This window comes from Apis cerana, linkage group LG15, assembly GCF_029169275.1.
Source record: "Apis cerana isolate GH-2021 linkage group LG15, AcerK_1.0, whole genome shotgun sequence".
NCBI lineage: Eukaryota > Metazoa > Arthropoda > Insecta > Hymenoptera > Apidae > Apis > Apis cerana.
Window position 1 is genome coordinate 9,421,170 of NC_083866.1, and position 27,953 is coordinate 9,449,122.

At 21.8% G+C, this 27,953-nt stretch overlaps 2 protein-coding genes across 6 annotated transcripts; one reads left to right on the plus strand and one right to left on the minus strand.

Annotated features, from left to right (window-relative positions):
* Positions 1-203: 203 nt before the first annotated feature.
* LOC107997384 (eIF-2-alpha kinase GCN2) lies at positions 204-20,607 on the minus strand. Of its 5 annotated transcripts, XM_062086170.1 has the most exons (15): positions 20,468-20,607; positions 19,650-19,872; positions 18,662-18,831; positions 13,070-13,331; positions 8,791-9,031; positions 7,949-8,244; positions 7,121-7,495; positions 5,768-6,283; positions 5,144-5,307; positions 4,370-4,803; positions 3,648-3,924; positions 2,892-3,405; positions 2,249-2,731; positions 1,114-2,000; positions 204-443 (listed from the first exon to the last, which is right to left on the minus strand). In XM_062086170.1, exons 2-15 carry the CDS (start codon positions 19,701-19,703, stop codon positions 317-319), a joined length of 4,800 nt encoding a protein of 1,599 aa, XP_061942154.1. In that variant the 5' UTR covers positions 19,704-19,872; positions 20,468-20,607; the 3' UTR covers positions 204-316. The 5 variants fall into 5 exon arrangements, with proteins under 5 accessions (XP_061942154.1, XP_028522290.1, XP_028522289.1 ...); XM_028666489.2 differs by lacking the exon at positions 20,468-20,607 and having other exon boundaries at positions 7,949-8,178; positions 19,650-20,069; XM_028666488.2 differs by lacking the exon at positions 20,468-20,607 and having other exon boundaries at positions 19,650-20,069.
* LOC107997425 (signal recognition particle subunit SRP54) lies at positions 20,446-27,951 on the plus strand. Its single transcript, XM_017056018.3, has 9 exons — positions 20,446-20,722; positions 21,933-22,109; positions 22,458-22,687; positions 22,981-23,131; positions 24,185-24,333; positions 24,728-24,989; positions 25,208-25,316; positions 27,061-27,327; positions 27,534-27,951. Exons 1-9 carry the CDS (start codon positions 20,645-20,647, stop codon positions 27,605-27,607), a joined length of 1,497 nt encoding a protein of 498 aa, XP_016911507.2. The 5' UTR covers positions 20,446-20,644; the 3' UTR covers positions 27,608-27,951.
* Positions 27,952-27,953: the final 2 nt, after the last annotated feature.

The following is a 27,953-nucleotide window of genomic DNA, read 5'->3' on the forward strand; positions in this document are numbered from 1 at the left end:
TTTTATATATAAACAACGAAAAAAATATTATATAATAATCATAAGATAATATATCAATGATTTTGAATTTTAAATGAAATATCATCGATTAATTTCGATATTCATAATTACGAAATAGGTACGAAGTTAGGTTAGGTTTATTTTACTATTTTTATTTTATACAGTGAAAGAGATAAAAATTATTTTGAAATAATTATAAACAATTTCACAAAATTAAATTACTTTATTATGAATCACTTAATAACATTTGTTATATATTTTTGCTTTTGCGAATTTTATATCTTCCGTCATGAAGCTTTTGTAAAAAAAAATTTATTTATAGAAGAGTCATATATTGATTATCGATCAAACTGTACAATATTAATACGGGTCGTTGTTTTTCTTTTCTTACTTCTTGCATTTCTTCACATATTTCCTTTATATATTTCTTATGTCTTGGATGTCTAAGATAAAACAAAAAAATTTTTATCAGCATGAAATTAAAAATTAATTTTAAACAAGAATTAAAAATTATTTTATTTTTTATATTATAAAGTCAATTCAAAAAATCTATTTTTTTTACACATATATGATATTTTTTTTTTCTATACAAAAACATTTATTTTCTTTATAGTCAAAATAAATTTTAAACATCACTCATTCAATAGCGAAAAATATTTAATTAACGTCGATATATTCAGATCCATATCTAATACAATACTAGCCATAAAGAAGTTGTCATCTGCGAACAACAAATTATTAAAACTGGTGTAAATCATGTTGATATTATGCATTAACTAAATCCACTTTTATTATAAAATACATATAATTAATATGAATATATCGATGCGGTTCGTAATTTATATTGATATTGTGCTATTAAATTAAAAAAAGATATAATCTTTTTTTACTATATATATTATTTAATCATTCAAAGCATAAATTAAATATAGTGAAATTATTATATATATTATTCAAATACAGTAAAATTATATCTTATTTTTTTGTTTCTTTTTAAATTTTAAATATAATCTTACAAAAATAAAAATAAATATAATATATATAATAAATAATATAATATAATATAATAAATAATATAATAAATAAATATAATAAATAAAAATAAAAACTTACTTGTCTATAATAACTTGTATACTTTTTAAAAAATTTTGATCTTCTTCATCAATTTCTAAGAAACTTATTATTATTCTTACAACACTCATTTCTAAAAATACTGCAAATATTTCAATAGGAATTTTATGTGAAATTCTTTGAAAATATGTAGACATCTGTGCAATCATAGAATTTTTTAAACTTCTTCTTGAACTACCAGAAAGTTTATCTCTTTCTGATAAAATAAAATTAATATTAACATTAACTGGATTATTATTACTTAAAAAATTATCATTTGTCACAGTTTTGCTTTCAGATCTATTTAAGATGGGTACAGAATTATCTAATCTTTGAAAAAACTCTCCAATTTCTTGATTACTCATTTTTTTTTCTTGAAATCTATCACGTTCCCAACTTTGGATTCTTACACTTCCTTTTTCTCCACTTTTTAAAAAAATGACATGGTTAATAGAATTTTCTCGACAATATTCAAGAATTTCTTCAAGGGAAATTAAATCTAAAATTGTAACTTTAAGTCCAAGATTCCATAATTCTTTTAAAAGATTAATCATCTCTTTTCCGCGATGATGATTATCCATACAAGATATAGCAACGTCGATTCCATATTTACATTCTACAGATTCTGAGGTTTCTGAAACTGCAGAAACTAATTTTTCTAATGAGATACTAATTCCGGCGCCAAATTGTTTAATTTCTTTACTAGCCATTCCAGTACGTTCAAGAATTTTTTTAAAAGAAGAGAGCATTTTATCATAACGACCTCCTGCTGCTATTACTTCCTCTCCACTTTTTTTTTTACGCCATTTAACTTCACATGTAATTTGATAAATTATACCGCTATGTTGATTTATATTATGTACTAGAAGAGGTACTACCACTATAGGCCACTATAAAATTTAAATTTTATTATATTTTTATAAACTAAAAATTATATAATATATAAATCATACATACATACATACATATATATATATATATATATATATATACACAATGTATATAATGTAATATATATAATATAAAATTATATTATATATATTATATAATATAATATAAAATTTTTTAATCATCAAAATTGTTTTTCTAATTATTCAATTGAAATTTTTCAATTCTTTTGAAATAAAGATAGTATTACCTTTATACCCAATGTTTCAATATTCTCCATAACTATCTCAATTTCTTTCAATCCTTCTCTAGCAAAAGCAGCAGCATCTCCTTTTCTTCGTGTAATTGTTTTTAAAACACTATGAATTTTAGCAACAGAACTTTCAGTTTCAAATAAATTGAATAACGTTTCCATAGCCTGATCAGTTAGACATAAACTTATTAAATGGGTCTGTATTTGAAATCTTGTAAATTTTCCATCACGTGCATCTCGAAGAATTGAGTAAATATCTTGATATTTTTCTTTATCAACTCCACAATACATTAATACAGCTTGTAATAAAGAGGTATGATTCAAGCGAATAGTAAAATTCCGTTCTTGTAACGAAGGTAATTCATTAATGATTTCCCAGACAATGTATATTAATTCAGCTTCCATTAAAAGATTATCAGGAATAGGATTTATTATATCAAATGCACATTCATAAAGTTCTCTTGGATGAAAGCCCAAAACCTAAAAAAATGAAATTACATATAAGAAAAAAATATATAAAAAAGATATATAAGATATTAAAAAATTTTATTCATACCATGTACTTAATATATTTAAATATTAAAAAATTTATTTTTCAATTATTTTTAAAACACTAAGTAATAATATAAAGTAATAATACCTTTTTATCTCTAAAGACTCTTTCTATAGCATATCTTCTAATATGTGGTACATTGTTCCATACAATATATCTTGCAAATACGGCACGTAAATCATGAGGGATACAAACGATGTTTCCATTGCGAGTCATTAATTTGACACTAGAAGGTGAAAAACTACAGAACTGGTGAGATTTTGGTATTAATAGAGGAGTCCCTAAATAAACACCGCCATGTCTTTGAAAAATTTCGATTACTTTGGATTTTACTCCTTCTTGATACTTTCTCCAAGTAATAAAATTGATATGACCTCTACTAGGTAAATTCATATCGTAAGTAATATCGTCTGCTGGACTAACTTCCTGCATGAAACAGCATGAAATCAAATATTTATATGCTTTGCTTTGATTATTCGAAAGAGTGCGACGAATCATCTCTTGCAGTTCCGTTTCTTCAAGTCGTGCAGGAGGTAAATATTCTGAAGAAAGAAGTTCTTGAGCCGTGGGTCGTTGACTAGGATCGTGATTTAATAACCAGCTATAATGATAAAGTTAATGTAAATAATTTAACTAATTTAAGTAATAAAGTTAACTAATTTAAATGTTAAGTATAATATTTAATCTATATTTTATTTATATAGATATTAATTATAAACACGTTATAAAAAAAAAAATATATAATTAATTATGGAATAAGATACTATTAATAAGACTCTTTCTAATAAATTTTAACATAAAATTAATAATGAATTTTTATTATATATATAATTTTTATTATACCGTAAAATATGAATTTGTCGTGACATATCAGCTTGTTGCATTTCCGAGGGAAATATAATTTCTTTCGATCGTAAATTAAGTAAAATCTTAATTCGTTCCATTCCTGTAGTTAAAGATTTGTAACACATTTCAAATAATATTACTCCAAGACTATAAATGTCCACTTTTTGATTGTAAATAGCTTTCGCTGCTTTCGTTGTAAGTTCTGGAGCTACATAAAGTGCCGTGCCAACTTGTCCTGTCAAAGATCCAACTTCTTCTGTACCAAAACTAATACCTAAAATATATAATATATTATACATGAAAATCTGAAAAGATAATAACAGATATAATTTTTATTCATAATATTTTGTTCATGATGATGATATTTCATTTTTGTATTTGTTTTAATTTTTTTAATCAACTTTTAAATTTTCTATTTATTTTGTCTGAATATCTCATATAATAAAAAAATTTTTAATATATAATATAATATAAAATAATATAATAAATATATAATATAATATAAAATTTTTTAATATATGATATATTATAAAACTTATTCAAATTCGATGAACTTTTAAAAACTTATTCAAATTCTTTAAACAAAATTTTTTTTTTTTAAAAAAAATCTTTCGAAATTAATTTTCTAAATTCCCGATTATATCTATATTTGAGATTATAATATTAATTTCAATGTTAATAAATAAATTTTAGAACTTTAAATTTTTTTGAACATTTACCTTTCTCTAAACCTTGGAATTCTTTGTCAGTTTCCATTGTGTGTACAAAAGATGAAAGTATATTTGTTGTGGCTAGACCAAAATCTCCAATCTTTACATGATCGTTACTATCCAAAAATATATTTACTGGTTTCAGATCTCTATGTATCATTCCTTGTTGATGAATATGTGCCAGACCTTCGACAATTTCTCGAAACAATCTCCATACTCTTTCTCGATCTTCATAAAGTCCCCCATCAATAGCTGTTCGCAAAGTACTCTTTTCACAAAATTCCATTTGAATGTACATAAATTGAATTTCTCTGACCATTTCTTTTGATACATCTATATTTCCGTTTTCGTTGTTGTTTATATTTGATGCAGATGTTTGATAATTTGTATCTTTTTCGAATTCTATGCTATCAGAAGAATCTATTCTTAAAAGATTTTGCATTCTGAAAAATTTATCGTAAATCATTTATTATATCTAAAAAATTTTAGTTTTAAAAATTATAAATTAAAATTTTGCAATATTATTTTAAACTGCATTATCATAACTTTTTATTTTTATGTTATAATAGATTTATTGCGAGACTATTCAAACTATAAAACTATAAAATTATTCAAACATCTATTGATGAAATGAATAAAATTAAATTAAAAATATTTACATTTTTCTTAAAAGATTAAATACAATTTTAATATTTATATAATTTCGACAATAGTTATTTTTTTTATTGCAAAAATATTAAATAAGCGATCTATAAATCACCATTTTAAAAATTAATCTCTTACAAAAACGCACAATCTTCATCACTGTCAGTGTCACTCGAAGCATCACTGTTATCTTCATCGCTATCAGCTGGAAGTGTTGTATTTGTTCGAGATTTATATGAAACATTCCATTCAACTTCGTGTAGTGGTGGTGCCAATTTTTCGATATCATCCATTCCTAAATGCTGAAAATTGAATGAAAGAATTAAAAAAAAAAAAAAAATTAAAATAGAAGTTATATATGAACTTTTAATGTATTCGTTATATTTAAAATTAATTTTTTATTCAAATAATAATTTTTTTATAATACGTAATATATTAATTTTTTTTATTTCTTGTAATACATAAAAACAATGAAGTTCTTGCGAATTCTTATCAAATTTTTCAACAATTATAATAAAGTAAAAGAATAGTTTTAAATTATTAATTAAATTGATTAAAAAATTGAATTAAAAAATGAATTAAAAAATTTTTCATGAAATTAAGTAAAATTTAAATATTGTGGTAATATATTATCACTTATCAATGAAACGAATATTTAAATTCAAAATAAGAAATTTATATTCACAAATAAAATTTATATTTAAACAATCAAAAAATTAATTTATTAATTAATAAATTAATATAAATATCTATAATAATTACATTAAGCGGATCTGGACTCCTTTTTTCGGAAAATGTCATGGATAATCGTTCTTCTACCGCATCAGTTATTATAGCACTTTCTATCCATGAATTATAATATCGTACTACATTTTCATGATTCATTCGTGACAACAATTTCACTTCTCTAGTAATTTTTTTATTAAGTTGTTTATTCTTTGGATTTAATTCTATTCTTTTAATAGCGTAAATTCCACCATCTAATTTATTCTTCACTTTAAGAACATCGCCGAAAGCACCCCTACCAAGCCATTCAAGAATTTCAAACTCATTTGTAATTCTTGAATGACTACCTAACGGAGGTACATATTGTCGAATATCTGTATCAGGTTCTTCCGGTTCATGAATTTCCTGTTCATCTTTTCGTGGTATTTTTGGAGGTGATAATGCATGGGCTAAAGGTGTTTTTATAAATGAATGTTGTAATAATTGTTCGGCGGACCAACGTTTTCTTTCATCATTGATAAGGCACTTTAATAAAAAATCTTGTAGATCAGGCTGAAACATTTGAAGAATTATAATTTTTTATGATACAAATTTTTTTAAAAAAAGAAAATATATAAAATGCAATTTATTATATAAAATGCAAATTCGAATAATATTTTTTATTTCACAATAATGCAACATTCTTATTTTCACTGTATTAATAAACAATTACGATTTATCAATGAAAACAGAAATTGGAAGAATTAATTTGAAACAGTTAGAATATAATTTATATATCTATTATTTTTATTTAAAATCATATGATTTTTTAATCATTTGATCATTTTAACATCATGATTCAATATGATGATTTTAAAAAAAAAATTCAATTTTTGTTTAATCTTACGTATTTTAATTAATAATAAAATTATAAAAAATAATAAAATAATAAAAAATCGTAGATATTACATTACAATTGATTTATAATTAATTATACAAATAACTATTTATTACATTATTATTACTATATTTTATGAAAATTGAAATGAAGAAATAAAGAAATAAAGAAATAAAGAAATAAAGAATTTTTTAGTAATAAATAATTTGTTATTTAAGATTTTATTAAAAAATTATTAAAAAATTATATTATTCTTAGATTTTTTATTAAAATTATTAATAAGCATTAAAATGAAATTGATTATGCGTTCAAAATACGAAATATTTTTTCATTACGCATAATTTTTTTATTTTTTTACTTTTCGAATCTTTAATTCATTTATCTTTTTTATTTATATCTAATATTAATATCGTTCGAAATGCTCGTATATGTTAAAAATATATTTTAATTATAAAAATATAAATATGTATATAATATAAAAAAATATATATATATATATTATAAAATAATACCTGTATAATTGTCGTTGGATCAATTTTATCTCCAGAAACTATGATTCCATTTAATAAAGAAAACATAAGAATACCAAAACGATAAATATCTGCTTTTTTCCCACCTCTACCTTGTATACTTGGAAAATCTGGTTCAGATTTAACTAATGCACATGTCTGATAAATATCAGATAATCTTTTATTCAAAGAATAATCTGACAATCTAACTATTCCTGTGCTATCAATGTAAATACTAGTATCACGTAGATCCTTATGGACAACATTATTTTCGTGAAGATATCTTAATGCCGAGAGGATTCCAGTTGCTAGGTATCGTAGAAAATCGATGTTTACCGGGATGTTTTCCAATAAGAAAAAAGAACAACTGCTACCTATCTGAAATTCGGTAAACAATTTATTTAATTCTCATTATTAATATTTAAAATTGCATAATTATTTTATGTATATTCCATTATTAATATTAAAATATTAATAGATTTCATATAAAGCGTCAATGTTTAAATTGCAGTTTTAAATATAAAAGATAAATTGTAGATACATTAAATCAAAATAAATTGTAGATACATTAAATATTAATATTAAATAATTTAATATTAAGAATAAATGCATAAAATAATAAATTGAATTAATTAACTTATCAAATTTATATATCACAAAAAAAATATACATTTTTTTTATACATATAATTAGTAATTTTACTTTATTACCTATATTTATACAATATTTATACTTGCTATTACATTTATTGTGATTATTTTTAAAGAAATTGCATAAATACGAATCTTTCGTCTAAATCACAATTATATATATATTTATCATTGCTTTTACCACGAACTCTTGAAGAACATAGATAAGTACATCATCTTCTTCTTGCAAATACTTCATATTTAAATAATGTACAAGATTTGGATGATGTAATTTATGTAGATGGTTTACTTCTTGCTCTAAACTTCCTACTTGTTTCATAATATGTTGAATATTATTTTCATCAATTTTGTTATTCACTTTCAATATCCATTCACTAATCGCAAATAATTCTCCAGTTGTCATATCAACACCTGCATAAACAACCGATCCTTTAGTACTATGACCCATACATTTTGCTCTGTATACCTGTCGTTCACCTATAGAAATGATTACAAAAAAATGAATGAAAATTGTAATTATTTCTTATTTTATATTTATAATTATAATGATTAATTTATAAAATAAAAATAATATTGAACATGTTAAAATTTATAATTCCTTGGACACTTAAAACTTTAATGCATTTTTCTATTATATAAGTTTTTATTATAACACGTATATTTATATAAAATGTTTTCGAATAAGTCAAGTTTGAAAATTTTTCAAACGTAAATGAAATCGATTATTATAATTTTTTGATTTTGAATATAAATAAATTATAATAAATAAATATTCTGAGAAGATATTTTACATGAATGAAAATAAGTAAAAAGATAAAGATTTAAAAAATTTCTAATTCTAAATGCAAAAATACAGAGAAAATATCGAAAATAAAGAAGAATCATATTGTTTTTATCTAAAAAAGACAAATGATTATGTACATTATTGCAAAATTTATATAATATTTTTATTTTTTATTTTATATTAATAAAAATAAAAATTTAAATAAAAGTAAATTTTAATAAATATGATCAATCGTATACCTTTATTATGATCGAAATGCAATAATTTCGTTCCTCTATGTTCGCAAAGGAAACCATCGGAACTTTCAGAACTACTAGCACATCTTTTTCGAGAATAAATCCGTGATCTCTCTTGAGGAGATGACGGTATCGATTGAGAGAGATTATTCGATCGTTCATTACATAAACGAATAGATTCTTTTCGGTTACGAAGCTCAGCTTTTAAAGCTTCTTGTCTTTTTTGAATTTCATCTTGTAATACCTGAAATTTATTTATACAATGAACTATTCATAATTAAACGGATATTACATATATGTATACATATTTAAAATACCTAACATGATTTGAATAACACAAAAAGAAATATAGCACAAATAATACAAATTTTTACTGTAATTATAATCGACAATTTTTAATTATTTATTGAAAATGTGATTCGATTAGGTGAATATCATAAAAAAATCTGAGTGTCAATGACCAAATATAGTTATAAATGTAAATAATTACAATATTTTAAGGATGTTTAACCTGCCATTTTTATTGTTTTTAATTTGAATGATTGATTTTTTTAGTTTCTTTTTATTATAAAAGTACAGTAACCAATGAAATTACTGTATAAATAAAAATATTTTATTACAAAATTAAATTGCAATACTAAAGATATATACATTAAGAATTGCAGTGACTGTGGAATTACGTAGATAATATTTAAAAGAAAATTTTAAAAAAGAAATGAAAAAAAAATTTGTTTTAATTTTAAGAAAAAAAATAACTGCATGAGAAAATAGATATAATTATAATAAAAAATTTATTATATCAATCAATTTGACTTTACTTTTGATAAAAATAATTATCATTTATTTAATATATATATATATATATATATATATATACATATAGATCGTACTTTCTAATTTTAGTTGCATACTATCATTATGGTATTACATATCATTTTTCAAATTAATGTATATTATATTATTATCAATTTAAAAATACCAATAAGATAATAATAAATTGAAATATCATCGAAAATAACATAACGCATAATTATTTATTTAGTAAAAAAATTGTATATCTTATGTCAAGCAAATGTATTATGTCTATTTCTTTGTCTTTTTATATTATAAACGATTAAAATTAATATTTATGGTCATACAATATAGAAATAGATTAAATTTTGTTTAGAAAAAAAAATTGTTTAGAAAGAATTAGAAAATTGATATTTAATTAATATTATTATCTTTCATCATTTATTATATATATTTTTTAATCCTTATTTTCGATCGAAAAATCATCCCAATAAATTTTTGAATAAATATATGTATCTATTCATATTGATTTATTCTTTGATACATATTGTATAAACACGAATTTTATTTTTTAGAATATGAATTTTCTAAAAAATTTTTAATTTTTAAATTTATTAAATTTTTAAGTTTTTCAAAATTTTTATTGTACAGACGAATTATACACTCGTTACAATATTACAATATAGAATCTTTTTCCAATAAGAGAATTTTTTATGAAATTTAACTGTATTAAATGTAATTTCAAACAATGTTTTTAATTAAAGAAGTCTTCTTAATTAAGAAGATTGAGGAATATAAGGAAAATAAATTGCAATATTGGAAATGATTATTTTCTAGCAATAATGTACTCAAATATAACAAAGTAATGAATCGTTTAAAAAAGTATTACTTACCATTTCTTTTCTTTATATAATTACTACTAGAATCCTCATCCTTTATCAATCAGGATAATCTTGAATTTCTTTAAGTACACTTACTCGTAATAAATTTTTAATATATATTGACTTAACTTGTAATTTTATGCATGATGATTCGCTTTCGAACTATAAAAATTATTCCTCTTCACCGACGACCTCAGCAACGATTTCGATTCAATTATGTTATTATTATCTTTCATCATTTTATTCTCAATTTTTTCAAAGATCAATAACATTTCCAAATTTCATTTTTCATTTTCAAACACAATCTATCATATATTTCTTCCAATTGTTTCTTTGGTTCTTCGCATAAAATGTAATATAATATCGTACACATATAATATCGTATCAGAAACATAACATACAGGTTTTGAATTTCTTCTTTCATACGTATACTTTTTTTTTCACAATTTTATATCCAAGGAATTGTTTCCGCAAAAAATAAGTACCACATAATATACATAGTTTCTAAGTTTTCTTCAACAAATTAATACAATCATTCATAAATGTTCATAATATATTCGTAAATGGTATTATTTTATTATTTTGAAAATTTTATCATTTGAAAAAAACGAAAGATTTTCTTTATTAGTATATAATAATAAAAAGATATCTTCTTCAATTTCCTTATTATTTTCTAATTTTTCGATTATAAAATAATTGTGGTGTTCTTAGGAAGAAATATAATGTTGACATCATCGTTATTCAATTTATTCAATGTTAGAAAATGAGAATTGTGCGTTTTTATTATATAGAAGCATTTGTCCATAAGCATTATATCATTTTCTATTGTTGAATATATTTTTATCAATTTTTATCAATTTGAAATAATTTTTCAAATATATTTTGAACTTTGAAAGTTTCTTTGCTTCATGCTTTGTATAGATATAACAGATAATTTGTTATATTTTATATATATTAATGTTCTTGATTTCTCGCAACAATTCTATGAAAAAAAAGCAACGATAGTTTATGAATTTTATTGACAAAATTCAATAATTACTCGATCTTTTTTCATTTTATTTTCATATATATATTTTTTTTTATCATACGAATTAACGTTCGATTCGAAAAAATATTTCAAATTTATCTTATTTATCGTGTAAATATCCAAATCTGTATTTTTCAAACATTGTGAGAAGTTCTCGAAATTTTTCGTACGAATTTATAAAATTGTTATATCGACGGATAAAACTTAATTATAATCAGATGCTATAACATTTCTTGAATCTTCCATCTTGAATATTTAACTTCAATATTCACCCATTATTAGTTAAAAACATCGAAGATTCTTCTTTTTTTTTCTTCGATATTATATCAATGATATGAGATCATTGATTTTACATTTTATTCTAAAAATTATGTATACATAAAATATCAAAATACTTAAAAAAAAGTAAAAAAAAATCGTGCACTTAATCCAGAAAATTTGAGAAAAATTAAAATTAATAAAATATATATTATTATTATTATTTATATAACACTGAAATCTAGAACATATTTAATTTATTATTTACAAACATTTATATAATAATATTTTAATAGAAAGACGATCATTCAAAATATTCTTGATTCTATTATAATAAATAGAAGTGACGAGAATATGTTTTACGTTTTAAATGTTTCGTGAAAAAAAAAAAAATATTGTAAATGAAAGAACTGTTAGAATTTTATCTTCTAAAATTAAATTTATTTTTTATAAAATTGGCAGGCCAAACATCCTTGATGAATATAATAATTTGTTTAATTATATTGTCGATAAATTATGTTCAAAATATATTCGATAGGATATTTTGAGCAATTTTTTCTTATTCAAAAATAGTATAAGTAATACATATGTATGTTACAATAACCAATGATCGGATTAGTTTTCGTGTTATATGCAAAAATATCATTAAAATCGGTATTATATGTTTTAACATGTTTTAATATTTTTTTATGTAACTCATTTAAACTCTAGTCCATCCTCCATATCAAATGAAGGAAAGATAATATTCTATGTTCTAGATGATCTTTTATCAAATTCGTTATTGATTTTTTTCTATAAACGTCTAATTACGTTCTACATTTAATATTTCGAATATGCAATTAATATCTAATATATTATTACTTAATTTGATGCGACAAGCTATTTATTTATATGTAGCTAAAACATTTGAATATCAAGCGTTTAACGCATTCTGTTACAAACAGAAAAGCGATTTTATATATATATGTGTATACACACACACGCACGCGCGCGCGCGCACGTACGCACGCACACACTTGTCTTCAATTGAGAAAAGATACATGCACAATTGTGCAATAAAAAATTGATCATTATACCAAAATTCAATACAAATCCAATCATTCGAGCATCTGAATCGACAACCAATACATAGTGTGAAAAATATTTTTGCATATAACTGGATATACAATATAACTCGATATAAATTTTTCTTTATAATTATTAGCTGGTATATATATATATATATATATATATATATATACATACACATATATATTTTCTATTTTTTTCATTAGAAAGAAAATGTAATCTTATTTAACGTAACACTGATATACATATATCTAACCTGTCTTTCTTTATCCTCTTTTAATTGTCTTTCCAACATTTCATATTCAATTTTTTCTTGATGTCGTGAAACCATCTCTTCGTAAAAGCTACTATATCTTGGTTTATTGTTTTCGTGCAAATATTTTTGAACATGTTGCGCTAATTCAAAGATCATTACTTCTCCCTGTAATCGTTTCGTTAATTCCACTAATTCAGTATATAATGCTGCAACTTGTTGATGAGATAAACCTCTGCTATTTTTTAACTCTATGTTTGGTGTTCTGCAAATCATTTAATAAAAAATTTGTTTTTGCAAAGATTATATATATATAACTTTTAAAAATTTTTTTATTAAACTGTATAGATTATTACATCTAAACTGTATAATATATCTATATTTGTGATTAAATTGTATTAAAATCTGAATTATTTATGTTCATATTATTATTTTTTATGCGATCGTACTTTCTAGATTTTCGTACCATATAATTATCAAATATAATGTATCAAATATATATTGAATTTTAATTAATTTTCGATTATTTAAATATTCGAAGTAATATTTCAGAATAAGAGATTTCTTATCAATTTCGATGATTTTTAAATATGTAAAGCCAACGTTGTAAAAATCAATATTTTGAATTTTTTTCTTTTTGCAGATTCGAAAGAATCCATACAATACGTAAGAATTCGGCACTAAATTTTAAGTCTATCATAATCCATGAGAAAGTAAATTTTTGAATTTAGTTTATTCGTTATATATTTAACAGCCCTACTTTCGTCATGTATTTACATTGAAGAATGATAAATAATCATATGCTTACGCATACGCAGCTACGAACGTATAAAAGAAGTTCTATTTAAATAATAACGATTTTTTTTTCAAATATCGATATTTACAACTGGAATAAATTTATAATGAATCAATTTGTTGGTTGATCGATCGAATCTTTTCTTCCGATAATGCCATCTTGTCTTTTATAAGATCCACGATTATTGATCATCTTCATAACACTTCAATATCATATTTCATTTTTCACTTGTAAATATTATGCGATTCGTATCATCAAATTTTTTTCACACACGCATAAAAAATTATTCAAAATATTGATTTCTACATCAATCTTCCAAAAATCATAAGAAAATCGATAAAGAATTCCTTATTCCGATTAATACCTTAAAATAATATATCAAAGAATTCTTTATAAATATAAATATTGATTATTATCGATCAACTATGCGTAATATTCAAGAAAACATAATTATGTATGAATATTGATAAATGAAACGATTGATCGCAATATTGTCAATTAATAATTAGGAAAATATTCGAAGACGGAACAATCGAGATAATTTTTATTCACTGTTGTGCAAATAATTAGAAAAACAAATCATGCAAGTATAACACGATTCGTTGATACATCTATTTACGAATCTTGATCAGAAAGAATAGTGGAGAAAGAATATTGTACTACGATAAATACTCAATTATAGCAATAATAGCAATAAATACGTTGAAAACAACGAAACATTCGATGATACTTTATCCTAATATGATATATTTGACTTGCTTAATCCAATTTGGTATCAGTCTTAAGCAGATATTTAAAAGTACATATAATTTTCTATAACTTTCTAAAACTTTGCTTTTTTTCATTAAATTTCAATGCACAAGATAAATATAATTACAAATTATAAAGATGAGATCAAGTTCGTAAAAAAATAAAATTGGAAAATGATCCAATTTAATTTATACGTTGATAAAGATTCATGTTATATTTATATAAATTTTATATATATATTATATTAAATTTTATATATTATACAGTACAATAAAACGACATATATAATTAATAATTTGTACAATACGCGTATAAATTTATCGATTAAATAAAATTATATAAATATTTTAATTTTTATAGAAATACTATGTTTATTCTATGTGTATATTGCATATTCGCAATATATTTACATAAATTTTTATAATATATTTACTAAATTTAAAAAATATTATTTATTATTTTAAAAATAACTAATAACTTTACTATTATTAAAAAAAAAAGATTATTTGTCTAATAATATACACAAGTTCATCCGCAAAAAAATTGATAATGTCAAATTAAATATATTCCTATCTATATCATATAATTTTTATATGAAATCTACATATACATATACATATATATATACATATATATTATTTTTATGAAAATATAAAATAAGGATAAACAAAAGTAAATATCTATTTGAAAATTACATTGTAATCAATCACGATCTCGAGAATGTAAATAGATATGTTGCGTTTGAGAGTCACTGTCCGAGAGTCACTGTCCGAAAGTCACTGTCCGAGAGCCTGTCGATCAATTCTCTGAGAGCTGTTTCATACGAACCAGTTGCGCACTATTCTGAAAGTAGCTATCGCGAGAGAAAGAGAAAAATGTTATCGCCGCGGAAAGAATGGAATAAAAATGATACATTTAAATTAATTACATTATATGAACATCAGTCAATATTGTGGGATAAAAAACATATGGATTATAGAAATCGTGAAAAAAAAAATAAAATATTAAGTGAAATTGGATTACATTTTGAATGTTCCATAGAAGAAATTCAGAGAAAAATACATAATTTGAGAAACCAAGTAAGACAATGTAAAGTAAACGAATTCGAAGAAAATTTGAGTATTATTTAATTACTCAAATTACAGATGTCACAAGAATTGAAAAAAAAAAAAAAAAGGAAAAAAGGAACCGATGAAATAGAGGAATCAAATTGGATTTATTTTAATTCCCTAAAATTTTTAATTCCACCACTTACAATAAATGTGACACAATCATTACACACGCAGACATCAATGTCTATTGTAAGTAAAAATAGTTTCTTATAATTACGTTTCGTTTATTATGAAAGAGTTTGCATTTTTATTTATTTAAAAATATTAATAAAATCTACAAAATTTCAAATGTTCACATTTCTATAATTTTAAATACATTTATATAATCATAAAAAATTTTTATGAGAATTAATAATTATATTTGGTTTTGTCTATAAATAAATAAATTATAAATTATAAAAAACAAAATATTATTAAATAAGTAAATATATTATTTACTATATTTATTTATTAACGATATTTCATCCATTATTGATACTTTCTTATATTTTTTTAAAAGAATAAACTAACCTATTAGATTTTATTCATAAATTATATAAATTAAATTATAAATATTTATTGCATATATTATTATCAATATTCAATATTCATCATCATATTTATTTTTTTATATGTATTATAATTCACATATATATATATAATATTTTATATATATATATTAATTAAATCTTATATTAATTAAATTATTCAAATTATTCGATTAAAAAAGTATACGAAAATTTCAAAACGTACAATTTACCAACGAATTTTCATTTCATCAAAACATAAAAAGATCACGCTAAATTCAAATATCCAAATTTTTTTTCAAAAATGAACTTGCCTCATTTTCGATTATCAGGCAATATCGTATAATTAATTTCATTCGTTTAATTATTAAATATATTAATAATAAAAATATTCGTGCCAATCATTATAAATGTCTATATAACGAAATTTTGATAAATAATTACGAATTTTCTAATCATTTGTCTACATTACAAGTTGAAAAAATTCAAAAATTTTATTAAAATTAAGATTATTATTATTATTTCTTAAATTTAAAAATTATATTATATCATAGTATTAAAATATAATATTATTATAAAATATAAATTATTGTGATAAAATAATAAAATAAAATATGAATTATTATGATAAATAATTATTTTTTATTTATATAATTTATCTATATAAAAGAAGAAAGAAAATGTATTTTACGAAGAAAATGTGGAGATGGAAGAGACGACCAGCGCAAGTACAACATCATCGAAAAAAATAAAGCGAGAAATTGATGATAACCAACTCTTTAAAACGACATTAAGTAGTTCATATCAAGAAATGGATGAATATGATAAATTTGGCCAATATGTAGCCTTAGAATTAAAAACTTTAAAATCTGATTTTAATAAAGCAAGATTAAAAAGTGAAATAAGAAAAATAATAGTTCAAATCGCGGATGAAGATTTGTACGATAGTATAAATCCATTGTCATCTTCTATATCAATGCCATCTCCATAATTAGCACGCAATTTTATAAAGAAATTTATATATACATCAATATATAATTTAATAATGAAAAAGATATTTTTTCTTAGACAATAATACAATTTAGATTAATTATTTTGTTTATTTTTTTTTTAAATATATCGTTATTATCTCAGATTTTGTATTCGTAATAAATACGTTATTATTTTTGTATAAAATTGTATAAAATATAATATACAATGAAACTTACAATTTTTAAAAATCTGATTTAGTTATAATCAGTTAATAATCATTTGCACGTCCATATTGCATGAGATAATGGAAACAATTGATCGTTTTTCAGTATTTAATCGATACCCTATATATCGCTATACGACGTATCGATAATGACAGAACGTCTTTTTCGTTTTGCTCACGAGACCCGTTGACCTTGAATTTTCCGTTAAAGTCAATGTCCGTAACAATTTTATAATTAATAACTAATAAGAATTAAGAATAAGAATTAAGAATAAGAATTAAGTTTCTATATATACACAATTAATATTTCACTTTTTTTTATTTTGAAATTTTATTTAAATTTCAAAAGAAAAATTGTGTACATCAAGAATTGAGCACAGATGATTTTTACAATTCTGAAAAATTCTTTTTGATAATAAATTTTTGACAAGTTTTTTAATATATGTATCCCAGAATAAAAATTTTTGCAATTGTTCTTAATTAGATACATACACTTCCGCGAATATATCAAATGAACATATATCTTAAGATTTAACGTTTTTTTAATGTTACTATCAAATATTCGTGCAATATAATGCAATAAATATTATGAAAAAAATAAGTATTTATTTAACAATTATATTTTTTAATATGTATAAACGAAATTATATATTTTATATATTTATATATTTTATATATTACGAATGATAAAAAATATTAAAAAAGAAAAATTTAGTATTATTTATTTAAAAAAAAAATATTTTTAGTTAATAGTCAATGCCAAATCTATAATATGTATCTATTCATTATTAAATTTAATTATTATTAGATAATTTCTTTACGTCTTATATTTAACTCAATATTTTTCTTTTCTAATTCAAGATATAAAAATTATATACTCTTTAATTAAATTTTGTTCAATAAAAGTAATTTTTAATTTTTTCTTCAAAATTGAAAAAATATTGTAATTATATTTATTAAAGAATTTTTTAGACAAAAACAAAATTTAAAATATTTGCATTCAATTTTAAATTATTTACAATTTTACAATGTTAATTATAGAAAAATATTGTTCCCAGAATATAAAGATAAAATTCATAATAATCGAAAGGCAAAGATAGATTTGATTTTTACAAATAATCTTATATTTGCATGTTAAAAAATGTTTACTATTTATTCAAATTCTTATTCAATACTTCAAACATATTAATAATAAAAAACATTTAAAAAATTTTTACAACTAAAAAATATACTTACTCATCAGGATACTTATTGCTGCACATTACACGTAAATCAATCTGTGCATATACTTTAGCCGGTCCTGACATGCCTTTTTGAGGCATCAAACTAATCAATATGTCTAACGGTTGCCATTTTCTTTTATTCTTTTCATGGCGTAAATCACATAATTCATCTCCAAAGATGCTCTATAAAAAAAAAAAATATATATATATATATATTAATTTATTAAATATTTAGAAATATATCTACATTATTAAAAAGATTATTATGATTTTATAAAAGTATATAAATTATTAAATCTATATAACAATATCTAGTAGTCATTTTTAAAATTCATATATAATAAATATTTTTTATTATAGTTTATTATAGAGTTTTATTTGAATTTATAATACAAATAATTTTAAATATATATATATATATATATATATATATATATATATACAAAAACATATATAAAATGAGATAGAATAAATATTCATATTAATGTATTTACATTAATAAATTTCAAATTCTTGTTAGAAAATTACAAAAATTATTATATTTAGACATAAAATGATCTATTCTTAATTCTATTATCTGATTTTTAATTCATAATAAAATAATTAAATTTTTTCACATAAATCTTATATTTGCATGTTAAAAAATATTTACTATTTATTCAAATTCTTCTGTTTTTTATAATATTTTATATTTCAATTATACAAATGAATAATATTAAAATATTATTTTTATTATTAGGTATATTTATACACATTACACATAAACATATTTAATGTTTATCATATATTTTTCATTTAAGGAAACGAGTTACAAATAAACATATAAAATAAAATGAAAATCATAAGAAATTTAACTTAGAAATAAATAATATTTATATCTCATTGTGATATTAAAAATATGTAATATTAATGTAAATAACAAAAAGAAAAAGAAAAAAAAACATTAAATGAAAATAAATAATAAAAAAATAATATAATCATTGATAATATAATTTTATTACCTTTAAAACCTCAATTTCGTTCTCTTGTCGATCTTTAGAAGACTCACAAGACATATTTCTTTTAATACATTATATTTTCATTATTTAATTTTAAATATCGTATTTCAACAGTCACGAATAATTAAATGTAACTCTTTAGATCTCTAACCTTTATATTATAATACTAACTACTCGATCTCCGTATAAAATGTTTCTTTCTATTATTCATTCACTGAAAATTCTTCTGAAAAAATTTATAAATTTATATATTATTTCGTAACTTATAAAAGTAATATAAATTCTATAACTAATATAAATTCAATAGTTTTGTTTTTCAACTGTATCGATGTTAAGCAAATACAATAGATAGTTTACACGACAAGGTGGATCTATATATCGAACAAAAATACATAATACAACTGTGTGGTTCATACAATTTATAATATATATATATATATATATATATGTATGTCTATGTATACGCATATATACATAAATATTATATATATTACATTTTCATACAAAATATGTAATTATCGTTGGTAACGGAAAATTCAAAATTTAATTTTCTTTTTATATTCTGATTAATTTTATTATTATTAATTATTAATATTTGCGAGTTGAATTTTCATTATTCATAATACTTAACGCATATTATAAATTTAATAATATTTAATAATTTTTAAAATTACATAATAAATGATATGTTTATTTAATTTATAAATTTTAATTTAATTGGAAGACAAATATTCGTTAACAAGAAACCAACGCAAAAAAAATTTCATTGTATTTTTGTTTACTAGCATCAACTAGCATCAAATTTCAATGTCGGATCTTACCCTCTATTTCACACACATTCAATGTTTCTCACTCTCATATGCGATGCATTTAAAAAACGAACGAGTCGAAAAGAAATAGCAACCTATAATTCTTAGGATGGTACCTCCCTCGATAATAGGCGCGTAGCAAACCCAAACGTGTGACTAATAAACAAGAAATACAGTAGTGATAACAAAATGGTTCTCGCAGATTTAGGACGTAAAATAACATCTGCACTTCGATCCCTTAGCAATGCAACTGTCATTAATGAAGAAGTAAGTACAATTCTATACAACAACATAACCTAAAATTCATTTGACACAAGTGATTAAAATTCTAACATATGTTGATTTATTTTATTCGACATATATTATATTTTGAATATTTTCTAAATGTTTTCACTTCTTCAATATAATAATTCAATAATTTAATAAACTTTAAAAAATACGATATTCATTTTATCGAAAAGACAATATAACAATTATAAAGAAATGAATTATTATCAATAGAAATATCGTAACATTTTATATCATTATTTTATTATTAATTTTATTTTATATTTATTTAGGAAATATTCTCGAAAAAAATGTACGATACATCATTATGTACGTATATATGAAATTTAATTCAAAATTTATATCAATCATAATTTTGTTTATATTTTTTATTTATTCAAAAGGCAAACGGATAAAAATTTAGGAATGTAATCTGATTCAATAATACAAATGAACTGAATTTATTTTTTAATTTTTAAAATTTTTAAAATTTCTAAAATTCTGCGAGCGTCTTTGAAATTAATTTAAACGAAATTGTGATTATTAAACAAAAAAAAAAAAACATATTGAGAAATATAATACAGATATTTTTCTCGAATAAATACATATATGTGTGTATATATATATATAGATATATATATGTGTGTATATATATATATATATATATATATGCATATACATATCTATATCGCTTCTACATATAAAAATAGATTCTTAAGTATATGATTATTCAAAAATTTTAGATTATCGAAAAGTTGAAATATATATATATATATATATATATAATAAAGAATTCATGATTTCTTTATCATAATTTAAATTTTTATATAATTTTCTTTAATATATCGGAAATATTATTTAAGGAGATATTAAGGAGATAAGAACGATTAAAAAATTTTCATTATTTATATTTTTTAAAAAATTTTTATTTTTCTTATATATATAAATTTCTATTATAAAATATATTCATAAAGATAGAGATGGTATTTATATATAAATTTAAAACAATGAAATATTAATCATTCCAAATTTTTTATTTTTATAATTATACGTATTCAGAATGACGAATAGATAAAATTAAAAATTAGTTACTCTATTTAATATCTATATACGCACGGAACAAATGTTTGAAATAAATTTTAATAATATGAAATAACATAATAATATTATTATATTAATATCTATTCTTTTTATATGAATTTTTTTATAGGTTTTAAATTCTATGCTAAAGGAAATATGCGCGGCATTACTTGAAGCAGATGTTAATATCAGACTTGTCAAAAAATTAAGAGAGAATGTACGTCTTGTAATTGATTTTGATGATATGGCTGGTGGTCTTAACAAAAGGAGAATGATACAAAGCGCTGTATTTAAAGAACTTGTAAAGGTAAAATGAAAAATTTATTTATTTTTTGAAGACAAATATTGAAAATAAATATTTTTCCAATTATGAAATATCAAAAGAAAATATATCTAATATTAATTATATATGTATAAATTTAATTAAATTAAATTAATCATTATAGGATTTCAAAAATAGATTTTGTTAGGTTTAATTTTATTTGAATATATGTAAACAATTAAAATAATTATCATATTTAGAATTAGAATCATTAAATATTTTATTCGAATCGATTCATAAAATTCAATAATTTATTTCAATTTTTTTTTAAAAACAATATGAAATATCAATATGAAATATTTATGAAATATCTTATGATACAATTTGTTGCAGCTTATCGATCCTGGAGTGAAAGCTTATCAGCCAATCAAAGGAAGACCAAATGTAATCATGTTCGTTGGTTTACAAGGTTCAGGAAAAACAACTACTTGTACAAAGCTTGCTTATCATTATTTAAAGAAAAATTGGAAAGCTTGTTTAGTTTGTGCCGATACTTTTCGTGCTGGTGCATACGATCAAATAAAACAAAATGCGACAAAAGCAAGAATTCCATTTTATGGAAGGTGAGTAATTAATTAAAATATTATTATATCTCTTCATCAAAGTAAGTATAAACGAATAAAAATATTTAAAAAATTTAAATATTTTAAAAATATCATCGATATTATTACAATAGGAAATTTTTGCTAAAATTTTAATGTTAATTTTAGTAATTAGAGTTCTAAAATCTTGACAATCTTTTTTATATAATTTTTTTCTTCATACTTAATAGTAATAATATAATTCGTAATTTCGAAATAATTATAATTTTATAATGTAGCGTATAATAATATGAGAGTACAAATTTATTTTTTAGTTATACGGAAGTAGATCCAGTTACAATAGCACAAGACGGCGTTGAAATGTTTAAAAAAGAAGGTTACGAGATCATTATTGTTGATACAAGTGGTAGGCACAAACAGGAAGAATCTTTGTTCGAAGAAATGCTTCAAGTCGCGAATGCAATTGTAAGTATAATATTAAAATCGATAATAATTAATTCATATTATTATTAAATTTAGGAAACATTGTAAAATTGAATAAATTTTGAATATTTTAAAATTAAAGAATTTTTAAATCAATATATATGATTTATCATTATTATTAACAAATTAAATATATCTGAAATATTATATCGATCGAAAATATAATTTGACAATAATTATGATCTTACATAATTAACAACAAGCATTATTATATATTATTATAAATAATATATTACATTATATAAAGCAATATTTTAAATTTAAATGAAAATGATTTAATAATTGAGAAAAAATATAAAAAAAATTTCTAAAATATTAAAAAAATAGTTTACAATATTTATCGAAATTTGAGATGATTTTGATAAGAGATTCTCAATCTCTTATAATAAATTTTCAAACGAAAATCTAATTATTTTTGATATAATAATTTTTGAAGTTAATTTACTGCCGATATTAATCATCATTTTATACAGTAGACTGTAAGGAAATTGTTCGATAGAATTCTCAAATATGTTATAACAACTCAAATGTCAACATTATCTCTGAAAATTCATATCTCAGAAATAACTTACGAAAAATATATATCGATAGTATTTTGAAAATATTCTGAATAATGATTTATTAACTTTAGCTTTATTATACATATACAAAAAATACGCTAAAATACGCTGTAAAATACGCTAGAATATACCACAAAAAATAAAGAATTAAAAATTCCCATACGATATATTGTTAATCGTTAAGCTTTCTAAAATTTTCCTAATCTCAATTATATTAAGAATCAAGTAAATATCAGTACGATACGTTTTCTTCTTCTATAATTTTTGTTCGAGATATTTTCAAAATATATCTTTCATATTTTTTGATATATTTAATCGTTTTTTTTATTAATCGTTTTTAGATTTTATTTTAAAATAAATCGTACATTAAATTTATATGTGTGTAATTTTTATACAAAATGTACGATATTGTAAATTTGTGTAAAAACTCGTATATTCGTTTTAATTAATAAATATAATTTATTATTATTTCTAGCAACCAGACAATATAATTTTTGTAATGGATGCAACAATAGGTCAAGCTTGCGAAGCTCAAGCAAAAGCTTTTAAGGAACGTGTTAACGTCGGTTCTATTATTATTACAAAACTCGACGGACATGCAAAAGGTGGAGGTGCTCTTTCAGCGTAAGTGTTTATAATTTCTAAAAATAATTTTTTCAAACTTTTTTATAAATCAATTTTGAAGAAGTCTTTTATATCGAATTCTTTTATATCGTTTTATATGTTCATAATTAATCATCGTTAATTAATGACCGAACGTTCAATTAAATATCGTCCAGTCTCAAATGTTAAAAAAAAAATGTTATAAAAATGTTATAAAAATTAAATTATTCAAGATAACAATAATATCGAAAGATATCAATATTATTATTATTATTATTTTTTTTAAAACATTTCTTCTTTCCTTTCTTTTAATCGAATCATTTTAATCAAGCATTAAATTAAATTTGGAGATTAAAAAAAAATGTCGTTTATAATCGACAGAAGTTCTTGATATTATGTAAGTATATTTCTATAGGGTTGCTGCAACACAAAGTCCAGTAATCTTTGTAGGTACAGGAGAACATATAGATGATCTAGAACCTTTCAAAACAAAACCTTTTATCAGTAAATTATTGGGTATGGGCGATATCGAAGGACTCATAGACAAAGTCAATGAATTAAATCTCGATGATAACGAAGAATTACTCGAGAAAATCAAACATGGTCAATTTACTTTAAGGGATATGTACGAACAATTTCAGAACGTTATGAAAATGGGACCATTTTCTCAACTAATGGCAAGTTTTATTTTTCTTGCTTCTTTTTTTATTTGTTATAAAAATCGTTTTCATATCTATAAAGAAGTTTTATATATATATATATATATATATATAAATATAAAATATCGCAAATAATTGCACTTATTTCATTTTCTATTTAATTCATATTGGATTAAAATATTTATTAATATATTTAAATGTTATTTAATTAGAATAAACTTAATTTTTTTCATTAGGGAATGATTCCTGGCTTCAGTCAAGACTTTATGTCGAAAGGTACAGAACAGGAATCTATGGCAAGACTAAAACGTATAATGACCATCATGGATAGTATGAACGATTCAGGTTAATTTTTAATGAATACAAGTACTCTTTACATTTATACATTTTAAATATGAAATTTTAAATCTTTACATTTGTATATATCATTTGAAGTGATATGAAATTTTCAAAAAACATGAAGAAGCATATGCAAATAAATAATTTTCTAAATAAAATTTAGATAGAAATAGAGAATTATCTATTAACTCTTTACGCTCCAACGGTGATTCTCGGTTATCACTTGAATTAATGTCGTAATTGTATAACAGCGATAACTCTCCGGTACCACTTGCATTGATGCGGCGATAATATTTATTTATGTTTGATTTTTTTAGAATATCGCTTCATAAATAGATTTCTAAGCTCTTTACGTATAATCTTATGAGATGTAGAATAATATATTGTTAAATGGCTAGATTTTTTATCTCAAATTAGACTAGTCAGATGACATCTTCGGCTGAGTTTGACAGTCGTGGCAATATTATTTTCAAAGTTTTTGAGTTTTGTAAGCATATTGTGTGTGAAATAAGTTAATGAAATTAGCTCAAGTAAAGATGAATTTGATTTTTCATTATTTAATGACGAAATTACTTCTATTCATAAAGAAATTAACGATAAAGAAAACCATGATGAACATGGAAATGAAATTAGAGGCGAAAAATAATAATAGATATTGAATATAAAAGCAATAGTTGAAATGAAGATATCACAGAAGATACAGAAAATTCCAAATGGATAATATGCACAGAATCGGAAAATATACCGTGAAAAATACAATTTATATCCGACGAAAAATCTGCAAGATCGCAAATATCTTCTAATACAAATGAATCATTAGATTTTTTAAAACTATTTCTTATTAATGAACTTAATAATGAAATAATGCGCAAAACAAATAATTATGCAATAAAAAATTAAAAAGTAAAGTACTACACAAACCGAAGATGCATCTTGGTAATTGCTTCATAAAATATCATACGAAACAACAATAAACTTTAATATAATAATTTTTTTCTTTATATAAAAATATATAAAATATTAAAATATAAAAGTTTTATGCGTTAATTTGTGTGTGAAATCATAAATTACCTGTAAGAAATTCCACCGAACACACCGAACACACTAAACACGAATTCGAATCGTCTGGAGTTGCTGGTTCGACCGAGCAAAACAGGCCTGGAGTGCAAAGGGTTAATAATAATTTGTGTTTAATCGAATATCGGCTAATTTTATTTATATTTTCAATTTTCAAATAAACAAATTTTCAATTTATTTGAAAATAAACTTTTTCTTCTTCTTCTTCTTCTTCTTCTTCTTCTTCTCTCTCTCTCTCTCTCTCTCTCTCTCTCTCTCTCTCTCTCTCTCTCTCTCTCTCTCTCTCTCTCTCTCTCTCTCTCTCTCTCTCTATCTATCTATCTATCTATCTATCTATCTATCTATCTATCTATCTATCTATCTATCTATCTATCTATCTATCTATCTATCTATCTATCTATCTATCTATCTATCTATTCATTTCTCTATTCCTTTCGACTTATTTTTATATATAGAATTATTTTTTATTCGATTATATCATCAATTTATGAGAAAATAGTTTGTTTTTAATGTACTTGATTGATAAAATTATAAAAAAAAATTCGTATTATATATCGACATAAATATTTATGTAAACATACGTATGATTATATTTTTATAAAATCTATAAAAATTTATGAAAATCTTAAAAATTAAAATACAATATTATATTAAATACAAGAAACATTTACAGAATTGGACAATAGAGATGGTGCAAAATTATTTAGTAAACAACCAGGTAGAATCACAAGAGTGGCACAAGGTTCTGGAGTGACTGAAAAAGAAGTAAAAGATGTAATTACGCAATATACAAAATTTGCAGCAGTTGTAAAAAAAATGGGCGGTATCAAAGGATTATTTAAAGCAGGAGATATGTCTAAAAATGTAAATTCAATACAAATGGCAAAATTAAATCATCAAATGGCAAAAATGATGGATCCTAGAGTTCTACATCAAATGGGTAAAAAACTCTCATCAAAATAACTTTCGTTCTCGAGAAAATTTTCGATTCGATTCAATCTATATTATTCTAGTTTCTCATACACGTTTACAATTTAATAATATCGTAATATTTGTATAATTTAAATGAAAATGAATATTTGAAAATTAAAAGAACTATTCTTTCTTTTTCTATTTCGATATTAAAATTTATAATAATATTTTCAGGAGGTATGCCAGGATTACAAAATATTATGAAACAACTTCAACAGGGTGCAGCGGGAGGACCCTTAATGATGTGAATGTAGGATTACCAGTACCTGCTTTACGTTTAAGTTTATGTACATCAAGTGTCATTGAATCATTCCGTATCGATGCAAACACAGGACAGCGAAAGTTTCATATCAAATGCTGTGCAAAGCGCTCAACATATACGCGTGAAATCATTTTATATATCTTGCACATTGCAAAATACTTTGCACGACTTTCGCCGTCATGTATTTGGTTAATGGAAAATGATACAACAACATTTGATATATAGAAAATGTTTATTGTAGAGATGTTAAGTTGCAGGCAGGTGATTTTACTCAAATGAATGTTTAAGTAAAATTATATTTGATAATAAAGTAATGATATAATAATCAAATG

Coding starts and splice junctions, on each gene's coding strand:
- LOC107997384 (XM_062086170.1), bottom strand. CDS start 19,703: ATGTCTTGTGAGTCTTCTAAAGATCGACAAGAGAACGAAATTGAGGTT. Junction 9,032..13,069: donor AAGAGGATAAAGAAAGACAG/GTTAGATATATG, acceptor AATAAATTTCAG/GTATTACAAGATGAAATTCA. Junction 2,001..2,248: donor TTGAAACATTGGGTATAAAG/GTAATACTATCT, acceptor TAAATTTTATAG/TGGCCTATAGTGGTAGTACC.
- LOC107997425 (XM_017056018.3), top strand. CDS start 20,645: ATGGTTCTCGCAGATTTAGGACGTAAAATAACATCTGCACTTCGATCC. Junction 20,723..21,932: donor CAACTGTCATTAATGAAGAA/GTAAGTACAATT, acceptor ATTTTTTTATAG/GTTTTAAATTCTATGCTAAA. Junction 27,328..27,533: donor TAGAGTTCTACATCAAATGG/GTAAAAAACTCT, acceptor TAATATTTTCAG/GAGGTATGCCAGGATTACAA.